The 22,159-nt window shown below is 55.1% G+C and overlaps 1 protein-coding gene across 3 annotated transcripts in view; it reads left to right on the forward strand.

Moving 5' to 3' along the window:
* SHANK2 (SH3 and multiple ankyrin repeat domains 2) overlaps positions 1 to 22,159 on the forward strand; it is a 544,903-nt gene that overhangs the window by 338,691 nt on the left and 184,053 nt on the right. For all 3 annotated transcript variants that reach the window (XM_024749302.1, XM_024749303.1, XM_024749304.1), the window contains exon 15: positions 15,344 to 15,419. In XM_024749302.1, coding sequence (XP_024605070.1) covers positions 15,344 to 15,419 — 76 coding nt within the window. The remainder of the gene's footprint in view (positions 1 to 15,343; positions 15,420 to 22,159) is intronic.

Below are 22,159 nucleotides of genomic sequence, written 5' to 3' on the forward strand. Positions count from 1 at the left end.
TTTCGAGCACCCAGGCGGGGTTAAGACCAACTGGAGCATCTATTCCTAGTAAGCACTGTTACTAAACTCCAAGGGCGGACGACTGCATTGTGTGTCGCTGTGACTTCAATGCATAGATTTGTCCAGGATTCCTGTGTGTTCTCCCTGACAAACTGTATGGCACCTCCCCTCAGACTGGAGCAGGGCAGTGTGCCTCCCCGCCTGTCCAGCCAGCCCTCCTTCAAAGAAGGCATGGCTACTGTGGTTTTGGTTTGGGTTTTTTTTTAATCAAGTGGACTGGGTGCTCATCCACCGTTGTAGCCGTTGAGACAAGAAAACACCATCTGTATTTTCAGATTGCATCTCCTTCTTCACTTTCTACAGTTGGTTGTTACCAACTGTTCCCTCTCACTCCCAGAAGTGGAGGACAGAGGACACGGCTGGCTTGCAAGGGCTCCGGCCGGGGAGCTTGGCGACCTGGTCGGTTAAGACGCATCTCCTTGAAGGAGCCCCCTCCCAGGTGTCATTCTGAGGTGCGCAAAGAGAGGTTGAGCCACGGATGGTCGAGGCTCCGGCGATCCCCCTCATCCCAGTCCCCTCTGCTGGTCCCGACCCACCTGTGTCTGTCAGGGACATGTAGCATCTCTGGGGGGCAGCTTGGTGGGTTACGGGGTATAAGTACCTTAGAGGCTGGCACCACTTGTAAGGTCACTGCCAGGGCGGGTCTTTGTGCCATCCTTTAGCGCCATGGGGATCCACTTAACCCTCCCCCCAACCCACCCTGCTCCTTCTAGGGATAAATACAGTTACTCCCTTGGTCCTGAACCGTGCTTAGCCCAAGATGTGCCCGCCTCGACGCCGAGCTGGGAAGACTCAGCTGCCTTCCCACACAAACAGGGCGGTTTCCTTGCACTCAACAGGTCCCTTTTGCTCTGTGTCCTATTTCCTAAGCCTCAGCTGCCAGTGCCCCTAAAAAAGATTTTAAGGGACTAAAAAGAATCCTTCCACCCCCAGTCGGTTCCTGGGTTTAAATCCAGCTCTACTGTTCACACTTGTGTGCCCTTGGGCATCTCACTTCACCTTTCTGGGCCCCGGCGGTGGGAGGTACCTAACCCTGCCTCGGGTGTTGTAAGGTTGGAGAGAGGGGCTCCACAGCGGGGGGTCCCCTGCACCTCGGTTCTATGCCAGGCGCTGCAGTTGGCAGGGAAAGGCTGCAGTCAAGTGGGACCTAAGAGGTGATGATTTTGTGGGGGAGGTCTTGATGTTGGAGGGGCGGGCGTTGGGCGGAGGCAGTGGGCTGGGGAAGCAAAAGGAGGGTCAGTCCAGGTATCCTGGCAGGACAGAGGGAGGAGCGCTGCTGCTCCCCCGGGGCCTGGCTGCTGGATTCAGTGCCAGAAAAGTCTTTTCCAGGTCCTGGCATGTTTTCAAACACCCTGCCCCTCAGCACGGTCGCGCCAGCCCGGGGCTGCTGGACCAGGGCAGGTCAGCTTCCCCCGGCCCCTGCGCATTCCCTGTGATGGAGAAGGAGAAGCAGGGCCTCCTTGGCTTGGACACTCCGGCCGAGCTTAGCAACAACATGCAATCAGGCGCCTCCATTTACTGTAATTTCCATTTAAACTGCCTGTCTGGCTCCATGTATTGGTATAAATGCTTCCACTGAGCCTCCTGGGCTGATTTTTTTTTTTTTTTTTTTAATTCTAATTACTAGAGTAGAAAGCAACTCATTGACAGCCAGCAGCTTCTTTCATTTGTCCAGCCAGTTTGGGAGGGTGGAGATCGGGGAAACGTGGCCAGGAACCCAGCTGAGTCAGCTTCCCTCCAGTGGTGCCCCAGCCTCGCTTGGCCCAAGGTTGGCGAGACGGGGAGAGAGGTGGGCAAAGCAGAGCTTCAGACCCCCGGTCACAGCGCCGGCTGCCTGGGCAGGAGACGTCCAATGAGTGAATGGGGATCTTGGTGTCGGGAGGTGCATCCCCGCACCACGGCCTTGGACAAGTCCCACTCATTCTCAGATGGGGGTCCTGAATCTGAAAGCCTGGGGTCCAGGTCTCCTACATTCCCTAGTGATTTTCAAGGGCAGCCTCGTAAGTCATCTTCTGCAGGGAACTACTCATCTCGAAGGTTTGTGCTTTAAAGATTCAAAGGGGAGACTTCCCTGGTGGTCCAGTGGTTAAGACTTCACCTTCCAATGCAGAGGATGTGGGTTCGATCCCTGGTCGGGGAGCTAGGATCCCACATGCCTTGGGGCCAAAACACCAAAACATAAAACAGAAATAATACTGTAACAAATTCAATAAAGACTTTTAAAATGGTCCACATCAAAAAAGGAAATCGGAAAAAAAAAATTTTCTTACAGGATGTGAAGGGGAGGATGCAGTCAAGAGCATGGCGTCCCCTTGAGCCGGGTTAGGATCCCAGCCCTCCACTCACGAGCTGAGCACCTTGCAAGTTGTCCCATGGTGTCTGGTCTTCTCCTGGGAGAACAGACATGCCTCGTGGAGCTGCCAGGTGGTGACAGCAGAGGCGTTAAGAGAGCAGCCTGAAAACCAGTCCGTCACTCGTGAGCTGTGTGACTTGGGGTGGTCACTTAACCTCTTTGTGCTTGGTTTCCTCCCCTGTAACAACAGCGCCTGTCTCATGGGGCTGTTGGCGACTAAACCAGAGAAGGTGTGTCTTTGCAGTCGGGATGGTGCTGGGCTGGCTTTCAGAAACAGAACCCTCAGGAGCTGCTACCTAAACACAGGGCTTTCCCTGTCCCACCCAACAGGAAGGCGGGGCCAGACCCAGCTCTTTCCTCCTGCCTCAGTCCTCAGCCGGCTTGGCTTCCACAATCCACGTGGGAAAGGGAGCCGTGCCCTGGGGAGGCCTGGTTTGGGAAGGAAAGCTCCTCCCAGCAGACACCTGCTCCCATCTCACTGGCCAAGACCTGGTCACGCGGCTGCTCCTGGAAGATGGCTGGGGAAGTGGATTCTTGGCACCCCAGTCCCCATGGAGGGAAAGGAGACAGTGCTTAGAAATAGGTGTTGAGTGGCTGGCAGAGGGTGCTGGTCGGAAGGAAGGCCACCTCGGCACAGGGCAGAGCGGGCTCTGCTCCCAGGTGTGCTGGGCAGTGCAGGGCAGTGGTTAGGGCAACCAGCTGCAGGCCTGGGCCACCCGGGCTGGGGTCCCAGCTGCTGCCCCGCCTCGCCGACACAGCGCAGGGCGCCGCTGCTGAGGGCGTAGGGCTACTGGAGCGTTGCAAGGAGCTCACGTGTTTTGCACTTAGAACGGTGCGTGGCCACTGGGTGTCACCTGTGACGGTGATGGCGGGCGATGGGCGTCCACAGACCAGGATGGTGATGGCGGCAGTGATGCACCTGGGGTCCTCTCCCCCTGGCCCCAGTCCTCGTCCTCGAGCCCTGCTCTGGGAGGCTGGCCTCTCCCTCCCTTTGGGTCCTCCTGCCTCCTGAGCATTTACCAAGCATCCCGGCTGCGCCACGGCCACGGCCCTTGGCCGCGGGCACCCTCGGCTACCTGGCGCACGGGCTTATCTTGCCGAGGCTGAATGGATGAAGCTGGTGCTGGTGGGCCTCGGCTGGTGGGTGCCCGAGCCCCACTGCCTCTAGGCTCTGCGAGGGCTTCACAGCTGCGCCTGCTGTGGGGCCGGAAGACCACTTCCTGAAGTTACAGCTACACAAGCAGCCTTCGCTCAGCGATGCGACTGCTGTTAATTCTCCAGGTGTTTTCTGTCCTCTTACAACACAGCGGTCAACTGGCTGCGATGACTAAGGGAAAAACCAAGCGTGCCCGGAGTGCCCAGTTCTCTGAAGTGCTTTCCGTGTATCCTGGGAAGGAAAATCAGCTGCATCCCCGCACCTTCCTTTGCCTTTGGTTTCTGGAGCCCGTAGGTTTGGCTCTCATGTGGTGCCGGTGTGTTTTGGGACCCTACAGTGCTGGGAACGGCTGGCGCTCCCCGTGCCCACACCCCCATGCCCACTCTAAGGGAATTCAAGACACATGGTTATTTTTGAAAACTTACGGCGGCCCCTGCCGCCGGGGCCTTACCCAACTGTGTGAGCACAGGGCCGGTTCTCCCGATGACACACGGCACACATGTGCACACACGCTGGGGGGCACAGAGCGATACTCCAGGGAGCTGGGAATAAGTAGAACCAATGACTCAGTTGCATGTTGGTGCCACAGCCCACCGTAGAGGCGGCTTCTACTACTGAAACCGAGATGCTTCGGGGGAGGAGAGTGAGGTCCCGGGGCAGGTGGGGCTGCAGGCCCCTAGGGGAAGGGCCGTCGTTTGTACGGAGCCTGGTTCCATTCTCTGAAGGAGGAATCATTGTGTAGCGGCCACAGGCACGGAGCGAACCATTTATCCACCTTTGCACAGAGGAGAGGACGAGGGTCAGAGGAAACAGCAGTCCCCTGGGCCTCACCATGGTTCTGCAGAGTCAGAAACTGAACTGAGCTCCTTTAAACAGGGAAATACACTTCCTAGAGAAGTACTTTTCTTTCACTTGGACAGTTTTTGACCTGAAAGCAAGATTCTGAGTTCTTTAACTAAGATGGGTTTAAACAGTTTTCTGAGCAAGCGTTGCCCCACTGTGCTATCCCTACAGGGATGGTCTCTTTGCGGTCGTGGTGGGCAGATAATGGCCAAAGATGTCTGTGTCCTGATCCCTGGAACAGGTGACTGTGTCCGGATACATGGCAAAGGGCAAGTAAGGTCACAGATGGAATGAAGGTTGCTAGCCGACTGACTTCAAGATGAAGAGATGGGGCTTCCCTGGCGGCGCAGTGGTTGAGAGTCCACCTGCCGATGCAGGGGACACGGGTTCGTGCCCCTCTCCGGGAAGATCCCACATGCCGCGGAGCGGCTGGGCCCGTGAGCCATGGCCGCTGAGCCTGCGCGTCCGGAGCCTGTGCCCCGCAACGGGAGAGGCCACAGCAGTGAGAGGCCCGCGTACCGCAAAAAAAAAAACGAAAACAAACAAAAAAAAGATGAAGAGATGATCTGATCCTGGGTTATCCCTGAAGCCCCCTGTAATCCCAAGCGTCCTTAAAGTGGAAGAGGGAGGCACAGACTTCAGAATCAGAGTGGTGGGGGTTTGAGGACTCAACCCGCCGGTGCTGGCTTGGGAGGTGGAGGGAGGGGCCGCGAGCCAAGGACTGGGGGCGCCTCTAGAAGCCGGAAAAGGCAAGGGAACAGGTTCATCCTGGGAGCCTCCTGCAGCCACGAGCCCCGCCCTCACCTTGATCTTAGCCCAGAGAGACACCCGCTGGATGCTGACCTACGGAGCTGTAGGGTAATGGACTTCTGTTGTTCTGGGCCAGTAGGTTCGGGGTCACTCGTGACAGCAGCCACGGGGAGCTAATCCTCTGTCCTTAAGGGGTATGGAGTGAAGTCTGGCTATCTCTGAAGAGCAGGGTCCCTGTTTTCCCTCCCCTCGCCCTCGAGCCCAAGGTCCAGCGCCCAGAAGGTGCTGGATCAGTGATCCGCAGCTGACGTGGTGATTGCACGAAGGACCCAAGCTGCCGTGGTGTGGGCATGAGAAGTGGCTTCAGATCAAAGTCGCGCCCCTCGGCCGGTGTTCCTCAGAGGTGAGGGCCTGATCTCCGTGCCCAGCGGTGGGATGGGCACCTGTCAGCACAGCGCCCTGACCCGCAGGGGTGGAGCTGGGCTGTGCAGGCTGCGAGCTCCGTGCCCCCTGCCCTCTGCCCCTGCCCTGCCCAGGCTCCAGCCAGCCCTTCACGCGGTTTGCCCCCTTTTCTGCGTCCTGGGGTCTGGCCCCGGGCGGGAGGTGATGGTGAGCTTGGAGACACCACCAGCCCCCCACACCCGCGTCCCGCCAGCCTGCCTATGCTCACTGGGGCTTCTCCCCACGCTCCTGTCTGTGGTTCTCCGCTTTGCATGGAGCCCATCGGCATCTTTGGTTTTAAAAAAGAAGAGTTATTTCTGTCTCCATCCCCATCAGTGATTTCTTTCTTCCTTGTGGTCTGGAGCCTGCATTTGGCTCTCCAGCCGGGGCGCGGCCCGAACAGTGTCTGATTTAAAACCCGCTGGAGATCACAGGAGCCGGCATGGGAGGGAGGCGTGTGGATGAGAAGCCGGGGGTGGGAGTCGGGTGGCCCTGCGCCCTGTGTCCGGGCAGGAAGTGCCACCTCGCAGGCTGGCCCGGCCCGTCCAGCTCGGCCAGGCGCTGCCGTGATGAGGGAGTGGGACCCCGCCTGCTCAGGGGTCCACCCTGCCCTTTCTGCCTCTTCAGGGTGAGGGGCCGAGAATAACAGCCCGAAGGGAGTGGAGTCCACGGGAGGGGCTGGAGCAGAGGGGAGCTGGTGGTGGGGTTGCGGAGCCCAGGGACCACTTTCCCTTCTCTCTCTGACTCTCTTTGTATCTCCATCTCTGTGTGTGTGTGTCTTTGTCTGTCTCTTTCTCCGTCTCTTTCTTTGTCTCTCAGTGTGTCTCTGTGTCTGTCTCCGTCTCTGTGTATCCTCTGTCTCTGTGGGTGTCTCTCTGTCTCTCTCTGCCTGTGTCTCTGACACACTGTCTCCCTCTCTGTCTCTCTGTCTCTGTCTCTGCTCTTGGTGGGTTGGAGGCTCAGCTCCAGAGAAACCCCCAGGCAGGACTCTGAAGGAAGCCGAGGCCGCAGCTCTCTGCGTTTCTGTGCTGCACGGTGGGTAACCTCAGCTACGCAGCTCTGGACCCCAGCCCCGAATCAGCTCAGAGGTCTGAGGGTCAGCAGTGCAGGCGGGCGCACCTGGATTCTGTGCTCAGGGTCTGATGGGCCCAGAGTCGGGTGTCACCTGGCTGGGCTTTAGCTGGAGGCCCTGAAGGAGGACCCCGCCCCCCAGCACGCTGAGCTGTCGGGGATGAACCAGGCAGTGCGACGCAGGAGTGTTTTATCATCTTTACACGCTGTCTCCCGTCTGCGGCCGATTCAGGGTCTTTATCACAGAGAGGGGAGATGTCTGGACGCCCTGCATCCCTAGTACCCTCCGTCTGGTCGCGTGAACCCAAGGATGTTGGCCTGTGGCCAGGTCGGCGGCCCTCACTGAGGGCACGCTGCCTCCGGGGGTGTTTGGAACTGTGCAGGCCAGGTGTTGTCCCAGTCAGTACCAGCACGTAGGACCTGGACACAGGTGTCCAGGGCTGCCCTGGCCGGCAGCACCGCCGTGGTGGACGGGCCCCTAGCCAGGCTCCGGGCTGAGATCCAGAGGTGCCGCCACCATCCGCTTGGGTAACGAGACCTACCCAGAGCGACAGAGTAGCCGAAAGACCAGGGCTCTTGCGGTTCAAGAAACCTAAAACCCACGTGAGCTCGGTCAGAGGAAGAAAGGTCCTCCACCGCAGGGATGCAGCGGCCTTTCCTGGACCCCGAGAGTGGAACGTGGGGTCCAGCCTCCCCCGGTCCTGGAAGCAGGTCCTGGAAGTAGGATGCGGGGGGAGCTCGTCAGGAGCCAGGCCAGCTCAGCCATCTCTCTAGGGCCACACATGCGTAATCACCGCCCCGAGCCCCTTGCCTCAGTCTCCGTCCTTCGCTTCTCCCCCACCCCACAAAGTGTTCCCACAGTGACAGCCTCTCTGCATGAATGGAGGTGTCCTCTGTTCACACGGGGAGCAGAGACTGGCCACTTCTATTCCAGGTCCCCAGGAGGGGGTCTGCTGGGCCGGGCCGGGCAGCTCTGACCAGGGTGTGAGGTTCTGTGTACAGATATGGTTGGGGTCCTGCTCTGTCCCGGGGGCAGAAGGATACATTCAGAGAGGGAAGACCAAGACGTCTTCCTGGAGGACAACAGCCCACCTGGGAAGGGACTTAGACGCGTGACGGTGTTATAACTTCACCACAAGGCCGGGGTCAATACAGCTGCTAGCCCCATGTACAGATGAGAAAACTGAGATTCGGAGAGCTTGTTTCCTGCCCAGGCCCTGCAGCTAGTGAGGACTTAAGCTCACGTTTCCTTGTCTAGACGCAGGCTTCCTTCCTGCCTCTCCTGTCTGTGGCATCTCACGAGCAAGGGAACCGTCCCACGTGGGACCTGGGTGGGGATCGGGGCTGGCGTGCCCACGCAGCCTTAGCCCTGCTCTGGTGTTCTGGCCTCTCCCCACGCCCGTCTCTTGACCCGACAGCCCACCTCCTCCCCACGCCATCCTTTGAATTCTTTTTTGGCCTTTCGGAGTCTTAATAGATTTCTTGGAGAAGATTCCTCTTCATAAACAGTCACGCTCGAGGCTCAGAGGCCATCAGTATCTCCCCGGATGCCCCATCCTGGCTTCCTTGCGAGCTAGACGGGATCCTCTTCCCAGCCGCTCGGCGTAAAGGGCTATTTTTTTCATGCGATCTGTCACTCCTTTTCACGAGTCACAAGAGGTATATGGAATGGAATTTCCAGGGTGTTTTTTTTTCCCCCTTTCAATGTAGATTTTTCTAGGCCATATTCCAAGAAAAACTTTCAGGGCACATCAGCTTACTCACTGCGTGGTTCTCTCCTGGGAAATGGGGTTACGTCCCTAGTCGCACTGGCGGCGGAGGGGATGTCATGTTGAGAAGGCAGAGCGTACGAACATCTGGTTTGATAGTTGAGTAAATGAGAGCTCAGAGCGGCAGAGTGAGGTCCCACGCCATCACCACCAAGGTCAGGACTAGAAATCCAGTTTCTCAGTTTGTAGAAGGGCTACTTCCATTCCCTTGGCAGTCGAAACTAAACTCAGCCTCTGGGCCATGTCCTTAATTCTTCACAGTCAGACCCAAGGAGGTGACAGTGCCCACGCTGGATAAGAACAAAGGGTCCAAGAGCGTGTGGGTTTTATCCCGTTGTTCGGTTACTCCACAGTATTGATCACCTACTGTGTGCCAGGCTGTGTTGTAGGAGCTGGGGACCCAGCGGTGCAGTGAACTTTGAGCTGGGGAAGGGATGTCCCAGAGAGAGCCTAGCAAGTGCAAAGGCCCTGAGGTGCAAACGAGTTTGTCATGTTCAAGCAACAAAAAGGAGACTAATAGGGCGGGAGTGGAGTGACTGCGGTGGGGGCGGGGAGCAATGGGAGTGGAGGGTTCAAAGGCAGGGCTGCGTAGCGTCGGGCCTGTGTCATCGGAGGGCTCGAGGAGGGGACTCGAATTCCACCGGGAGGCTGTCGGAAAACGTTAAGGAGAAAAGTAGCATCACCTGATTACATTTCTTGACGTTCATCCTGCATAGAGGTTCAGGAGACGATTCAGGTCATTCAGCGGTAGTGGCTGCTGGCCTCCAAGCTGAGTGGGACTACAGACATTTCTGAGCACCTGCTGTATGAAGCACTGAGCCTGGAACCTGGCCCAGGAGGTGGGCCTGTCTGTGAACTACTAGGTTCTTGCCTTTGAGAAGTTTCTACTTGGCTTAGGAAACAAACGAGTGAATAGTTCCCTCTTGGTTGGCTGGTTTCTCTGTCTCCTCTGTCGTAACCAGAGGCCTCCTCTGAGACATATAGAGGCCTGTGCTCTGTGCCGTGCTCTCTCCACGTCCGATGGGATGCGTTCCTGTCGTCCGTTGTGTGGTTTTCCATTTTCTCCTAGAAGGTGTGAGATCCTCACAGACAAGGGGCCAGACTCAGCCTCTGCCTTGATGTTGTCTGGGCTTCCTTTCTGCTTTTGGTTGCCAGAAAGCCAGCTCTGCCACATTTGAGCAAAACATGGAACGTACTGGCTCGCATGACAGAGAAGGCCATGCGTGGTCTGCGTCGGTCAGCTTAGGTCAGGGAAGGCTGCAGTAACAAACAGGCCCCCTGATCTCAGTGGCCTAAAACCACCAAGGTTTATTTCCCACTCACATCACCTGCTTGTCATGTGTCCCAGGGGGCACACCTAGGGACCCTGACTGATAGAATAACCACTGTCTCAAACGTTTTGGTTGCCATGCCCATGGACAAAGAAACAGTAGGGGGGTGAGGGGAGGCAGGGCGGGGTGGGGGGGGCGGAATCTTGGATTGGGAATTAAATGTTCCATCCACCCAGGAAGTGAAGTAAACGAGTTCTTCCGAAAACGCATTGGCCGAAATGAATCGCAGGGATCCATCCAACCACATGTCCAGAGGGAGGAAAGACAAATATTGAATGAGTAGCCCTCATGACCACCACAAGCCAAGATCCAGGGATTCTCAGCATCGGGCCGCTTGTGTCCCTCTGTCCCCCAGCCTCCCGCTGTGTGCAGGCTGCATTCATTGGCTAGTTTTCCCCATGATGTGGTGTGATGGCCACTGGTTGCCCACACCCCACGTCCTCCCACCTCACGGCCCATGAGAAAGCCGAGATCTCCTTCCTCAGCATCCAGACCTCAGCACATCTCAGAAAAAGGCCAGCTGGCCCTCCGTGGGCCATGGGCAGGTTGCTGGTGGAGATGCCTCCTCCCAGGGCCCCAAGTGGATGCTGACCCAGGAGGCTGTGCTGTGCGGTATCCCTGCCACCTGCTGGCTCGGTGACCTCAGGCAACTCACTCAGCCTCTCTGAGCCTCACCTTCCTCAGCTGTAAACCAGGGATAGTAACGGTATTGAGCTCTTGCCCATAAAGCACTTAGAATACACGGGGCCCTGCATGGATGTTTCGAAACACGATAGCTGTTGGCTGCTGTCAGCCAGGCTGGGGAGGCACAGAGTTGAGGGTCCGCTCACTTTAATTTGCAGAAAGCAAGGCTTCTCGCCGGTGTGCGTGCAGCCGTGGGCGATGCGGTTGGAACAAGCCCTTGCTGCACTCGGGGTACGGGTAGGGCTTGACCCTGGTGTGGGTGCGCTGGTGCGCTGTGTGACCTCGAGGGCCACCTTGGAAGGTAGAAGGTCCCAATCCTCTGTGCACAGCGATAACCAGGTAATATAGCACTTTCCATTTGCCAAGCACCGTTCCAGCATTTTCCCTGTATTAATTCATTTACTCCTCCATCACTTCCCTGTGAGTAGGAACTATTATTATCCCCACTTTACAAATGAAGAGCCTGGTGACTTGCAGCCAGTAAACGGCAGAGCTGGGCTCTGAATTCAAGCCAGTCTAGCCTGCGAGCCCACATCCCTCATCGTGGCACTCTGCTACTTCTGCAAAACAGCTACAAGAAATCCACTTAGCCCTGGCTGCTGTGGAAAGACCAAGTAAGGTGAAGGACTTTCATTTACTAAAAAGAAGAGATCGTTTAGCAAAGCTGCAGTGATGCTTAGGACGATGACGACGGTGACGATGGCAGAGATGACGGTGATGTGACGAGGATGATGCTGTGATGATGGTAGCCATGGTGATGATGATGGTGGCGGTGACGCTGTCCCTCAGGACCCCTTTCCTGTCCCTCGGGGCCATATCTCAGAGCAGAAGTCTGACTGTGTCCAGAAGCCAGAGGACAGGGAAGGCCTGTGCAGTGAGAGTTTTTCACAAAACAGAGATAATATGATTCCAAAAGTTCCCCTTTCTCTTATAAAACAATTATGGTAGTGGAAGGGAATCCATTGTTTTTAAGGCCAGATTAATAACGTGTTAAATCCCATGTTTGTCTCCACCCTTCCCTCTTTTGTTTAACATTTTCTTGGTCCGTGAAATCCCGAAGTCTGGGAGCCACTGGCTAACTGACCTAGAAAGAGTTCCTTTCTGAAACATTTGTTTCCTCTGGCAAAGATGTGGACAGGTACACACACACCACACACACACACACACACACACACACACACACATGTTGACTACGCTCTCTGCTCCTTCGATCTGGAACCTCTGACTTCAGCCGAGGGCCTGCACCAGCCAGCTCTCAGGGCCCAGCGGTTCCCTGGGCAACAAGCACAGAGCTGCCACGTGGGGCATAAACGACAGGCAATTAAGAGTAATAATAACAATTAACAGCCCATCCCCACGGTGATTCAGTGGCTTCAGGAGCTACTCTGCTTAGCCCTACAAACAGGTTCCAATCCCACTTAACCCTCCCGGGCCCAGCCCTTATGTGGGCTCCACGCGATGTCACAGGGCTGGCCTGGCCAGAGGCACTGTCTGGCCCACGTGCTCCCCCCCTGCACAGTGATCTGACTGCTGGGGCCCTCAGCCCAGCCCGTGGAAAGCCAGCATCTGTTAGCTTTATCCTCACCCCACCCCCAGGATCCTGAGCCCCAGAGAACAGAGCTGAGGCCCCACCCCATCCGATCAGCCTTCTAATCCCTGCATTTGGGGCACAGGGCCTGACCTTCAGGTGGACTTGATAAATGGTAACTAGATTTGAACATGTACGCAATGCAAGATGCCAGGGAGGAGGGGAAGAGGGACACGGAACACCTGGGTACGTTGGGTCTGACTGCCAGACACAGGGGATGTGCATGCAGCTCGGCTGGACCAATGCCCTCGGGCCACTCTGCCAGGGTACAGTGTATTTCTGTTTGCTGATTTGCAACGGCCTGTTGAGATTGGCTCGGCAAGCTCTGACATTGGGTGTCTGCCAGGAGTGAAACACCAGAGGTGATACAGAGAGAAATAAGGCCAAATCCCCACCTTCGGGCCCCGTAGAGAGCACGGAGACTCGGGTCCTCTCCGAGGGTCCCTTGGTGTGGCCTGCTGGTTCTGAGCCTGGGCCCTGGAGCCCACCTGCCCGCGGGGGGCCCACCTTGCCCCCACTGTTTAGCAGGATGTGCCTTTGCATCGGCAGTGCTCGCGGGCGCCGTCTGTAAAATGGGTCCAACCGTCGTACTTCCCTCGCCGGGCTGCTGTGACCAGCAAGTGGGAGTGGATTGGCCCAGATGGCCACGAATTGTGGCCCAGGGGAAGGACTCAAGAAATGTTAGTGAGGACGAAGGTGTTATTGACCCAGGTTCTTGGACCCTTTAATCGATAGAAATTGATGTGGCCGGACGAGAAATTCAGACAGAGCTTTACTGGGACTCATGCTGCAACATAGGAAGAGAGAACAAGAAACCCCAAGCGGTGGGGGCGGGGGGCGAGCTGGCTCCTTAAATGGGGTGAGGGCGGGGCAGATCGGTGGGCGGAGCCAGGGGAGGGGCTTAGGTGGTCTGCCCACCCCCTTGGCGGTGCCATGTGCAGGGATCATGCGTTGTACCCTGCTTTCCCTCCCTGTACCTCGGAAGTGGCAGTTGGGCTTTTGGATCTTTTTGCATCTTGTTGTTTGTAATTTGCCCCAACTGTGCATGTGAGTGTTTATGTTTATTTATTTTTTTAATTTTATTTATTTATTTTATTTTTTCAAACATCCACCCCTCCCCTGGCCACAGTGACATTTTTTTAATTTAAATTTTATTTTTTTGGCTGCACAGCATGTGGGATCTTAGTTCCCCGATCAGGGATCAAACCCTAGCAGTTGGGCTTTTGGATCTTTTTGCATCTTGTTGTTTGTAATTTGCCCCAACTGTGCATGTGAGTGTTTATGTTTATTTATTTTTAAATTTTTATTTATTTAATTTTTTAAACATCCACCCCTCCCCTGGCCACAGTGACATGTTTTAAATTTAAATTTTATTTTTATTTTTTTGGCTGCGCAGCATGTGGGATCTTAGTTTCCAGATCAGGGATCGAACCCACGCCCCTTGCACTGGGAGCGCGGATTTATTTTTAGTCCCTTAGAGGTTCTTTGTATCTGTTGCTTGAGGAGACGTTTGTCCAGGGGCAAACACTCCGGTGAGGGGTCCCAGGTCCCAGCCTGTCTCAAAGACAGTGATGACACAGCAGAGACACGCCAAGCAGTAGGCGAGAGCCTCACTCCACAACGGGGACACCAAGGTCCTGCAGAGGGATTGGAAGGGTGGCGTGAAATGGAGCAAAAGCAGAGGGGCCACACTTGGCTGGACTTGGCAGGACCTGCAGAGTGACACACGCGCCCTCTCCCTGGGGGCCATGACAGACAAATGAGAGTATAGGAGCAGAACTTGGAACAGGGCCTGGTGCCCAGTCAGCACTCAATTAGTGTCAGGGACCGAGATGGTGACGAAGATGTCGTCACCGTTCAGGGAATTGTAACTTTCGTATTGTTGGAGCCTCGGGTGGCGTGATGGGAAAGGGGCGGAGAGGCAGCGGGAGCCGAGTCGCTGAGAACCCGGTTGCAGGTCCTTTAAGACATCACTAGCTGCTGTAACAAGCAAATCCCTAGAGTGTAGCACAAGGCAATACAAGTTTGTTGCTTCTTTTAAGAGCTAATGCACAGAGACCCAGGCTTTTGCCAGGAATCCCTGATGATCCCATCATCCTGTCCAGCCTGGGAGTCCTAGCTTTGAGCTGGGAGACGCAGCAAGAGAGGGTAGGGAGAGCTCCCTGGCCTCCATAGAAGCCAAGCTTGGAAGACACGCACGCACGCACGCACGCACGTGCACACGCGCATTCCATTGGTGGGAGCTGGTCACGTGGCCACACCTGGCTGCAAGGGGTTCTGGGAAATGTAGTCCTGGGCTGGACATCTGCTCCTCCCAGCACCCCCAAGGCAACACCACACCATGTAGAGAGGGAGCGTGTGTTTTTGCTGCACAGGCTGCCTCTGGGCACGAAAGGAGCCAAGAGGTGTCAGCGCGACCCTTCTCAGAGCCCTTGCATGTGTTCACTTTTCAGCCGAAAACGTGCATTTGGGTTTGAGTAAAGTCACGTTCACCTTGGAAGGCGGTGTCAAGGAGACTGACAGCAGAGAGGGTCACAGGGTTTAAATGAGAGTTTGAGCCATTTTTCCCGAAGCCGATCACATAATTTCTCTGTATTGTTTCCAGGGAAAGAGAGTGCCCAGGAGATTTTATTTGGGGGAAAATACCTAAACAGTAGATCATAAGCTGCTGTATTTCTTGCATTTGTGTTTTTGTGGGGTTTTTTCCCTCCAGCTCTGAGCTATCGATTAAGTCTAATTACATCATTCATATAATTTCCCCTGAAACTTAAGTCGAAATTTGCTGAGTAAGGGAAGTAAGCAGGGGACTTAATTAGGAACTTAATCATGTTTTTTTGTTTGTTTCTAGGAGAAAGCAACTATAATCAGGAAGAATAACAATAAACATTTCCTTTCTCCCAAAGCAGTCATCCGCAGGTTCTCGGAGTTGCCAGACGGCTCGGCAGCATCCCCTTAGAGTACCACTGTCGTGGATTCTGTGTGCTGAGTGGCCGGAGCCTGCAGAGCCCTGTCTTCTTTGCAGAGAGCATCCTGCACCAGCCAGGGACCCTGGGACTTGCCTCCATTTGGGAATGGAGCGCATGACTCTCCAGTAGTCAGCCTTGAGGTTCATCTGCGTCCCCCAGAGTTTGCAGAGTTAGGCCACAGAGCAAGGCCGCGTCTTCCTCCCAGATCTTTCCGCAGGAGAGCGGGTCTCACGCTTCGTAGGTCAGATAAATGAGGGGCCCGACCGGCCTCGCGTGGTTTCAACATTCGGGGACCGTGACTTTCTAAACGATGTCTCTCTTCCCTCTGCAGAAACTCGTGCAGACCGCAGCAAGAAACTCTTCCGGCACTACACGGTCGGCTCTTATGACAGCTTTGATGCTTCCAGGTAAGACGTGATTCTTTCTCTGCCAGGCCCACTCCGGTCAAAGATGCTCGTAGGTGTCCTGAAGGCGCTGGACCACCTTGCATGGAGCACTTGGAACCCCTTGGCTTGCTTCCCCCTGTGGGTCCCCGTCACCCACCGCCCAGACGTGGGCTGGGATGATGGAGACCGCCGTCTTCCAGAGGACCCGCCCGAGAGGTGGGCTCTGTGCCGCCTGCAGTTTGGAGTCGGGTTGGAGCGCACTTGTGGGATGGCCAAGGGAGAGAGCTGTCTTTCAAGGAGGGGGAAACCTGGCGTTGTTTGGGGGGAAAGCAGTACAAATGGTAAAGATGACAGTTCTTGGCGGCCACAGGAGCCTTGAGGCAGCACCAACGTATCAGCATCCCCCCCCCGGGGGGTGGGGGGCGGAATATGAGAATACCTCTGGGTTTCCCCTCCTCCAGCCCCCTACCGCCACCAGTCTGCTTTTTGTCGCTAAGGATTTGCCTGTTCTAGACTCTTCCTAGAAATGGAATCCTACAGTATGTAATCTTCCGTGAATGGCTTCTTACCTAGAAGAATATTCTCAAGGTTCATCCATGCTGTAGCGTGTATCAGTGCTCGTCCCTTTTTTTCTCTAATTTTTTTACTGTGGTAAAATATAAATAACGTACAGTGTGCTGTCTTAACCATTCTGAATGGACAGCTCAGTGGCATTAAGTACATTCACATTCTTGTGGAACCATCACACCATCCATTTCCAGAACCCTTTCCATCTTCCCAAACTGAAACTCCATCCCCATGAAACACTCACTCCCCTTCCCCTCCCCCAACCCCTGGCGCCCACCATCCTACTGTCTGTCTTCATGAATGTGACTCCTCTAGGGACCTCGTACGAGTGGAATCATACAGTATGTGTCCTTTCGTGTCTGGCTTCTTTCACTGAGCATCGTGTCCTCAAAGTTCATCCCTGTTGGAGCAGGTGTCACAGTGTCCTTCCTTTTTGAGGCTGAATAATATTCCTTTGTATGGATGGACCACGTTTTGTGTCTCCGTTCACCCGTGGATGGACGCTTGAGGTGCTCCTTCTGGCTGCTGTGGACATTTGTGTACAGGTATCTTTTTGAACACCTGTTTCCAGTTCTTTGGGGTGTATACTTAGGAGTGGAACTGCTGGTCACCTGGTTTTCACGTTGACCCGTCCCAGCCACCTTTCTCGTATAAACAAGATGCGCTATAACAGAAATGCCATTCCCAGCAGAGTAGCCGGTCCCCTCTTCCGGGGGGCTTTGCAGACTCTCCAGGTCTTGCTAAGATTGTCCACTTTTTTACCTTAAAAGCCCAGGTTGTGATCGTTGGCCTGGCCACCAGCGCAGCCCCGAGAGAGCGCTCAGAGGCTGATGGCCTCCAGGGAGTTACACCCGCCCCTGGCGTCTGCTCCTGAGTCTATCTGGGTCAGATGAGTCGTTTTTGCCTTAGCTGGAGGCCGTCTGTGAAAGTGGACCCTGGGCCCACGGTCACGGTCAGCATGCTGTCACTCTTTGCTTCCGTTCTAGCAGGGAGGGCGCCTGAGTCTCTGAGAAGCCCAAGAGCTGTTGCCATGGTGACTTGGAGGGCTGTCCAGGCTGGGAGTGGGGCTTTGAGGGAGAGAGGGCCTCTGGGTGCTGGAAGGGTCCAGGCCGTGTCTTGCCCTCAGGCCGTGGCTTTTGCAAAGCCATGTCCCCACGAGATCCGTTGTCAGCAGAGGGCAGCCAGCAGGCCACCCCTGGTGTGTGTGTGTGTGAGGGCGGGTGCGCGCGCACACTCGGTGCTGGAGACGGGCAGGGCTGACTGAGCTGGGAAAAGAGAAGACCACAGGGCCAGGCTGTCTGGGCCACATGTCCTGTGGCTGCAACAGGCCAGAGCGCACCAGGGATGCTCACTGCAGGTCAGCCGACAGAGGACATGTGGAACTGTCATAGCTGTTAAGTGATAGGACAGAGCCGTCTCGGGAGATGATGAGCTCCCCGTCGCTGGAGGAAGTCAAGCAGGGTGGGCATCGTCGTGGCGGAATGTCGTAGAAGTTTGGACTAAATGACCTCTGAGATCACAGCCAGGTCTGCATCCCTGTTTTGGCCCCAGATGAAGGCTTGCGTTCTACGTATATACTGACCACCTGTTCAGTGCCAGAGTCCAGGACCACAGAGGAGGGGGACAGCTGGACACACCTGGGTCGCATGGTAGCTTCTAAGCAGATGGTAAAAGCTCTGACCTTGACCGCAGTTTAGGAGCCAGCCCTCCTTTCCCACAAGAAGGAAACAGGCCGTGGGCCTCACTTGACGAGGTGTTGCCGTGAAAGAAATCAGAGTAACGATCGCGCTATTTGTTGACCTCCTGCCACGGGCCAGCCACCTTGCACTGATCCCAGCACCGCCGACCACCCATCCTCCCGGCAACCTTGAAATTGGTGTCATTCTCCACTTGGCAGGAGGTCTCTGGAGAGGAGACAGGAGGGCCTGAGTGTCTCAGACACAAGTGTCTGAGACCATCAGAGTACAGAGCCCGTGCCCTCAGCCCCCCTAACCCCCCACCAAGGTGAAGACGTTACTGCCCCAGGCTGGCCAAGGGATCAGCTTGGGATTGAGGAAAGGTAGTTCGGGACAGAACCATCACCCTGTGATGGGTGTTGGGAGGATGGACAGTGGTGTTGCCTCGGTTATCGCAGGGCCTCCGAGCTTTTCCGTAAAGGGTGCAGGGGTCAGCCTGTGGGATCCTGCAGCCTCCCGGAACTGGCCTTATCCAGACTGTGAATTTGACAGAGGCCGTGGAGGGCGGGCAGCGAGGGAGCCCGGGGCCCCGACGCACCGTTGTCACCCAGGCGGCTGGCGGGGGCGGCTCTGGAGCACGTGCCAGAGTGAGAGGCTGACCTCTGGTCCTCCGGGTGCACGGCAGAAAGCGCCCAAGGGAACTGCGTGCCGCGGTGCGGGCTCAAACCAACCGGCCGCTTGTTAGCCTGCTTCCAGATTCATGTTAGACGTGGCCTAATGAGGCGCAGAGGTCTGGGGGCCGCGCCAGTCCCCGGGCCAATTACCTGCAGTCGGTGGTTGGGTGATCGTCTGGGCGGGCAGCTCGTGGCTGAGGCTGCCCCAGTGCCGCCGCAGATGTGATGAAAGGATATGCCATGGGAAATGAGGCTCAATGGAGACAGTTTCTGAATCAGTCAGGAGGTTTCTCCCCTTCCCATCCCCTCTTATTTCAAAAACTTTACTCAGAGATGTGGAGCTGAGAGCGGAATGATGGGAACACACCCGGTCGTGGTTGAACGTGTCTAGTTGCCCCAGCTGATTCCCTCCTCAGACTCCCTGCCGTCTACCCGGCCTGCACCTGACAAAAGGGTCTAGAAACGTGGACACGTGGTCAAGGTCAGAAGGCAGAGGACCTGGGGCCATTTCTACAAGGACCTTACACACATTTCAGTGTCATTTTTAGAAACACTTCTCAACACTAGGGGTTGCAGTCTCAAGTTCTCACTGCCCTTAGATCAGATCCCGAGCCTCATTAGCTTGGGGCCTCCAGGGGGAGGCAGGTTGGACCTCAGGGTCTCACCCTGGGATGATTAGACTCCATCCATCCATCCACCCAACCAGGTACCCATCCATCCAACTAGCTGTCTACTCAGCCAACCAGCCAGCTAGCTGTCTTCACAGCCATCTATCCATCCATCCGTCTGTCCGTCCGTCCGTCCATCCATCCATCCATCCATCCATCCATCCACTCAGCCATCTACCCATCCATCCATCCACCTACCCATCCATCCACCTGCCCACTCATCTATCCATCCATTCAGCCATCCATCCATCTATCCATCCATCCTTCCGTCGGTCCATCCATCCATCCATCCATCCATCCATCCATCCGTCCGTCCATCCGTCCGTCCGTCCGTCCATCCATCCATCCATCCATCCATCCATGCATCCACCTGCCCACTCATCCATCCATCCATCCATTCATCCCCTCCATTCATCTATCCATCTGTTAGCCAGTATTCAACACAACCTAACTATTCAGGAAGCTAAGGGTATGGGGGTAAACAAGACAAGCTCAGTCTCTGACCTCACGTAGATTAAAGTCTAATTAGCAAAGGCAACAACAAGGTTAACAAATAAATGAGCCAGAAAATCCCTCTTTGTGGTTATGCTATGAAGCAAGTCAGCAGTACTGCCAGGCAGTCTCTGGGGCAGGTTGGGGAAGGCCCACTCTGGGTAGCGGGTCAGAAGGGCTCTCGGAGGAAGCGGCTTTTGAGTTGAAACCGGAAGGTCAAGGAGGAATCAGCAAATGCAAAGGCACTGGGGTGAAAAGAACCTGACGTGCAGGGTGGCAGGGGACGAGGAGGGCAGAGAAGACGATGTCAGGGAGGACCTGAGGCCTCGTGGAAGGACTTTGCATTTTCCACGCTTGCAGTCAGAGGAGACTGGAGGAGTGACAACATGGTCTGGTTCACTTGGCTGCGGGAAAACAGACAGTAGGATGGATGGATGAGTTATAAGACCATTGCCGCCGTCTTGGTGTTGTTTGGCGATGGTGCTTTGGCCTGGAGGGGAGGTGGAGAGGGAGGGGTGGGTGGATTCGAGGTATGCGGTGAAGCTGGAGTGGACGGAACCTGCCGAGGCACTGGATGTGGGGATGAGGGACAGCAAGGGGGGCTCCCCACCTTCCGTTGGGTTTTGCAGGGAGGAGCCCCCAGAGGCGAGGGGGCTTCAGACCCAGTACCTGCCGGCACCTCTAGGGCACCTGCAAAGCTGCACAGGCAGCTTCTCATCCACTTGGAAGGAACGTGCTCACAAACAGCTCTGGGAAAGGGTCTCAGAAGGTGCGAGATTTCATTATTCCTCTCCCTCGGTGAGACCAATTTGCTCTTAGAGATTGAATTAGAAGGATGGCAAATCATGCCCGTCCACCAGTTGAATATCCACTGTCCGTAGCTATTTATTTTCATGGCGTTCCGATATCATAGTCCAGTTTTTATATCTTTTTAACTTGGTAATTGGAAATAGATACACACAGTTCAAAAATGCAAAGTGTTCACAAGTGCTACAGCGTGAAGAGTGCGGCTCCCTGTCGCCCTTAGCACGCAGCCCCCGTTTCTGTCCCCAGAGAGAACCTCCGTTACTGGTTTCCTGAGGATCTTTCCAGAGATGGACTCTGAGTACAGAAGCATGTGTGCATATTATCTGAAGCCCTTTAAAGCCCTTGATAATAGAGCATGCTAAGTTTTCGATCTGACTTTCCAACTAAGTCCCTGTGTGACTTTGGGCAACTTGCTGTCCCTCTCTGAGCTTCAGTCCCTGACCCACAACCAGGTTTGCAGAGTGGAGATCATGCTTCCGACTGGTGCCGTGTCCCCAGCGGTGTTCATGTAAGAATGAATGAAAAAACATGTGTTTAGTGCTTGCAGCTCCCTCGAAGCATGGGCTATATAAATCCAGAGAGATGCGGAATTGTGAGCGCGTGTGTGGGTAGCTGGCTTTCCTTTGAAACCCTAACTCTGTGTTCTGGAAGACTGCCTCAGTGTGTAGGTAGTAAGAACTGAATGGCAAGAAGCATTGATTTCCCCCATTCTTCCTCCACCATCATTTTATATTTTTTTATTATGCCTTAGACTCAAAAAAGAGGGATCAATCTCTGAGAACGTGCTCCGTCTGGATTCGTAAGGAAACATACTCTTGTTTTTCTCTCTCTTAATTGATGGCTGGGCCCAGCGGTTACTCATGGAGCCCTCGGGGCAGCTCCTTTGCGGTAGGGAAAGAGGTGGTTTTGCTTTTTATTTGATAGATATCTGTGTTTTTAATTTTTACGTGTATGTATTTTAATTTTTTTAATTCTAATTTTTAATATTTTTAATGAGGTATTGCTTTCATAATTTTGTGAAACCAAGGAAGAGAGGGGTGGCCCTTTGGGCACAGAGTCAGAGGTCACCCCAACTGCGCATCCCCACTCTTCCGTCTCCCTCTCCCAGTGGGACCACTTGCGTACACCTGGCCGCTGGGATCCAGGTCTCCATTGGCACCCACCACAGCCCCAGGGAATGTGCCCCAGTCTGAGCCTGTTATGTTTCCCCGCCCCCCCCCCCCCCGCAAAAAAAACGCTCTTCTCTGCAGCCTGGTCCTCCCTCCTCCCTTTCTTCTCCCTTTCCTCCTCGCTCAATTCATCACAAGGGTATGAGGAGACCTGCCCCCTCCCCCCGACACCCTGCCGCCCCAGGGGGGGCCCCCCCAGCGCTGGTCCGCACTCTCTGTCCCCCGACCGCTGTCTGACTGCCCAGGAGACCCGCTCCGTAGTCGCTCTCAGGCTAACATTTTCCCTCCCGTCACAGATTTTGGTCCAAGTGCTACGTGCATGTAATAAAGTCAGTCATTAATTTAACCAAACCACAAGGCAGGGCTGGGAAAGGAAGGAAAACTTTGTCTTTCCACCTCTCCCCAACCTCATCCACACGACCCCAGGTGGCAGAGGGACCACTTTAACTGTTTTTGCTTCATTCTTCGGATGGTTACCTCCGTAACCCGCCGATTACCTCCTTATGTGTTCATTTAACAATGTAAAGCACCACCGATTCTTGGCTGTGGAAGATGAAGCCTTCATCCATCTGCCACTTCCCTCCCCAGTTTTGAAGTTACTGTTGAACTGCTGATGACCCTTAAGTAACATTCTCAAATTCCTCTCTTGCTTAATAAATTTTAGACAGTATCACTCGACCCTTTGTTATATTTATGTCCATATTTAAG

Source organism: Neophocaena asiaeorientalis, unplaced genomic scaffold (assembly GCF_003031525.2).
Source record: "Neophocaena asiaeorientalis asiaeorientalis breed wild unplaced genomic scaffold, Neophocaena_asiaeorientalis_V1.1 scaffold43, whole genome shotgun sequence".
NCBI classification, from domain to species: Eukaryota; Metazoa; Chordata; class Mammalia; order Artiodactyla; family Phocoenidae; genus Neophocaena; species Neophocaena asiaeorientalis.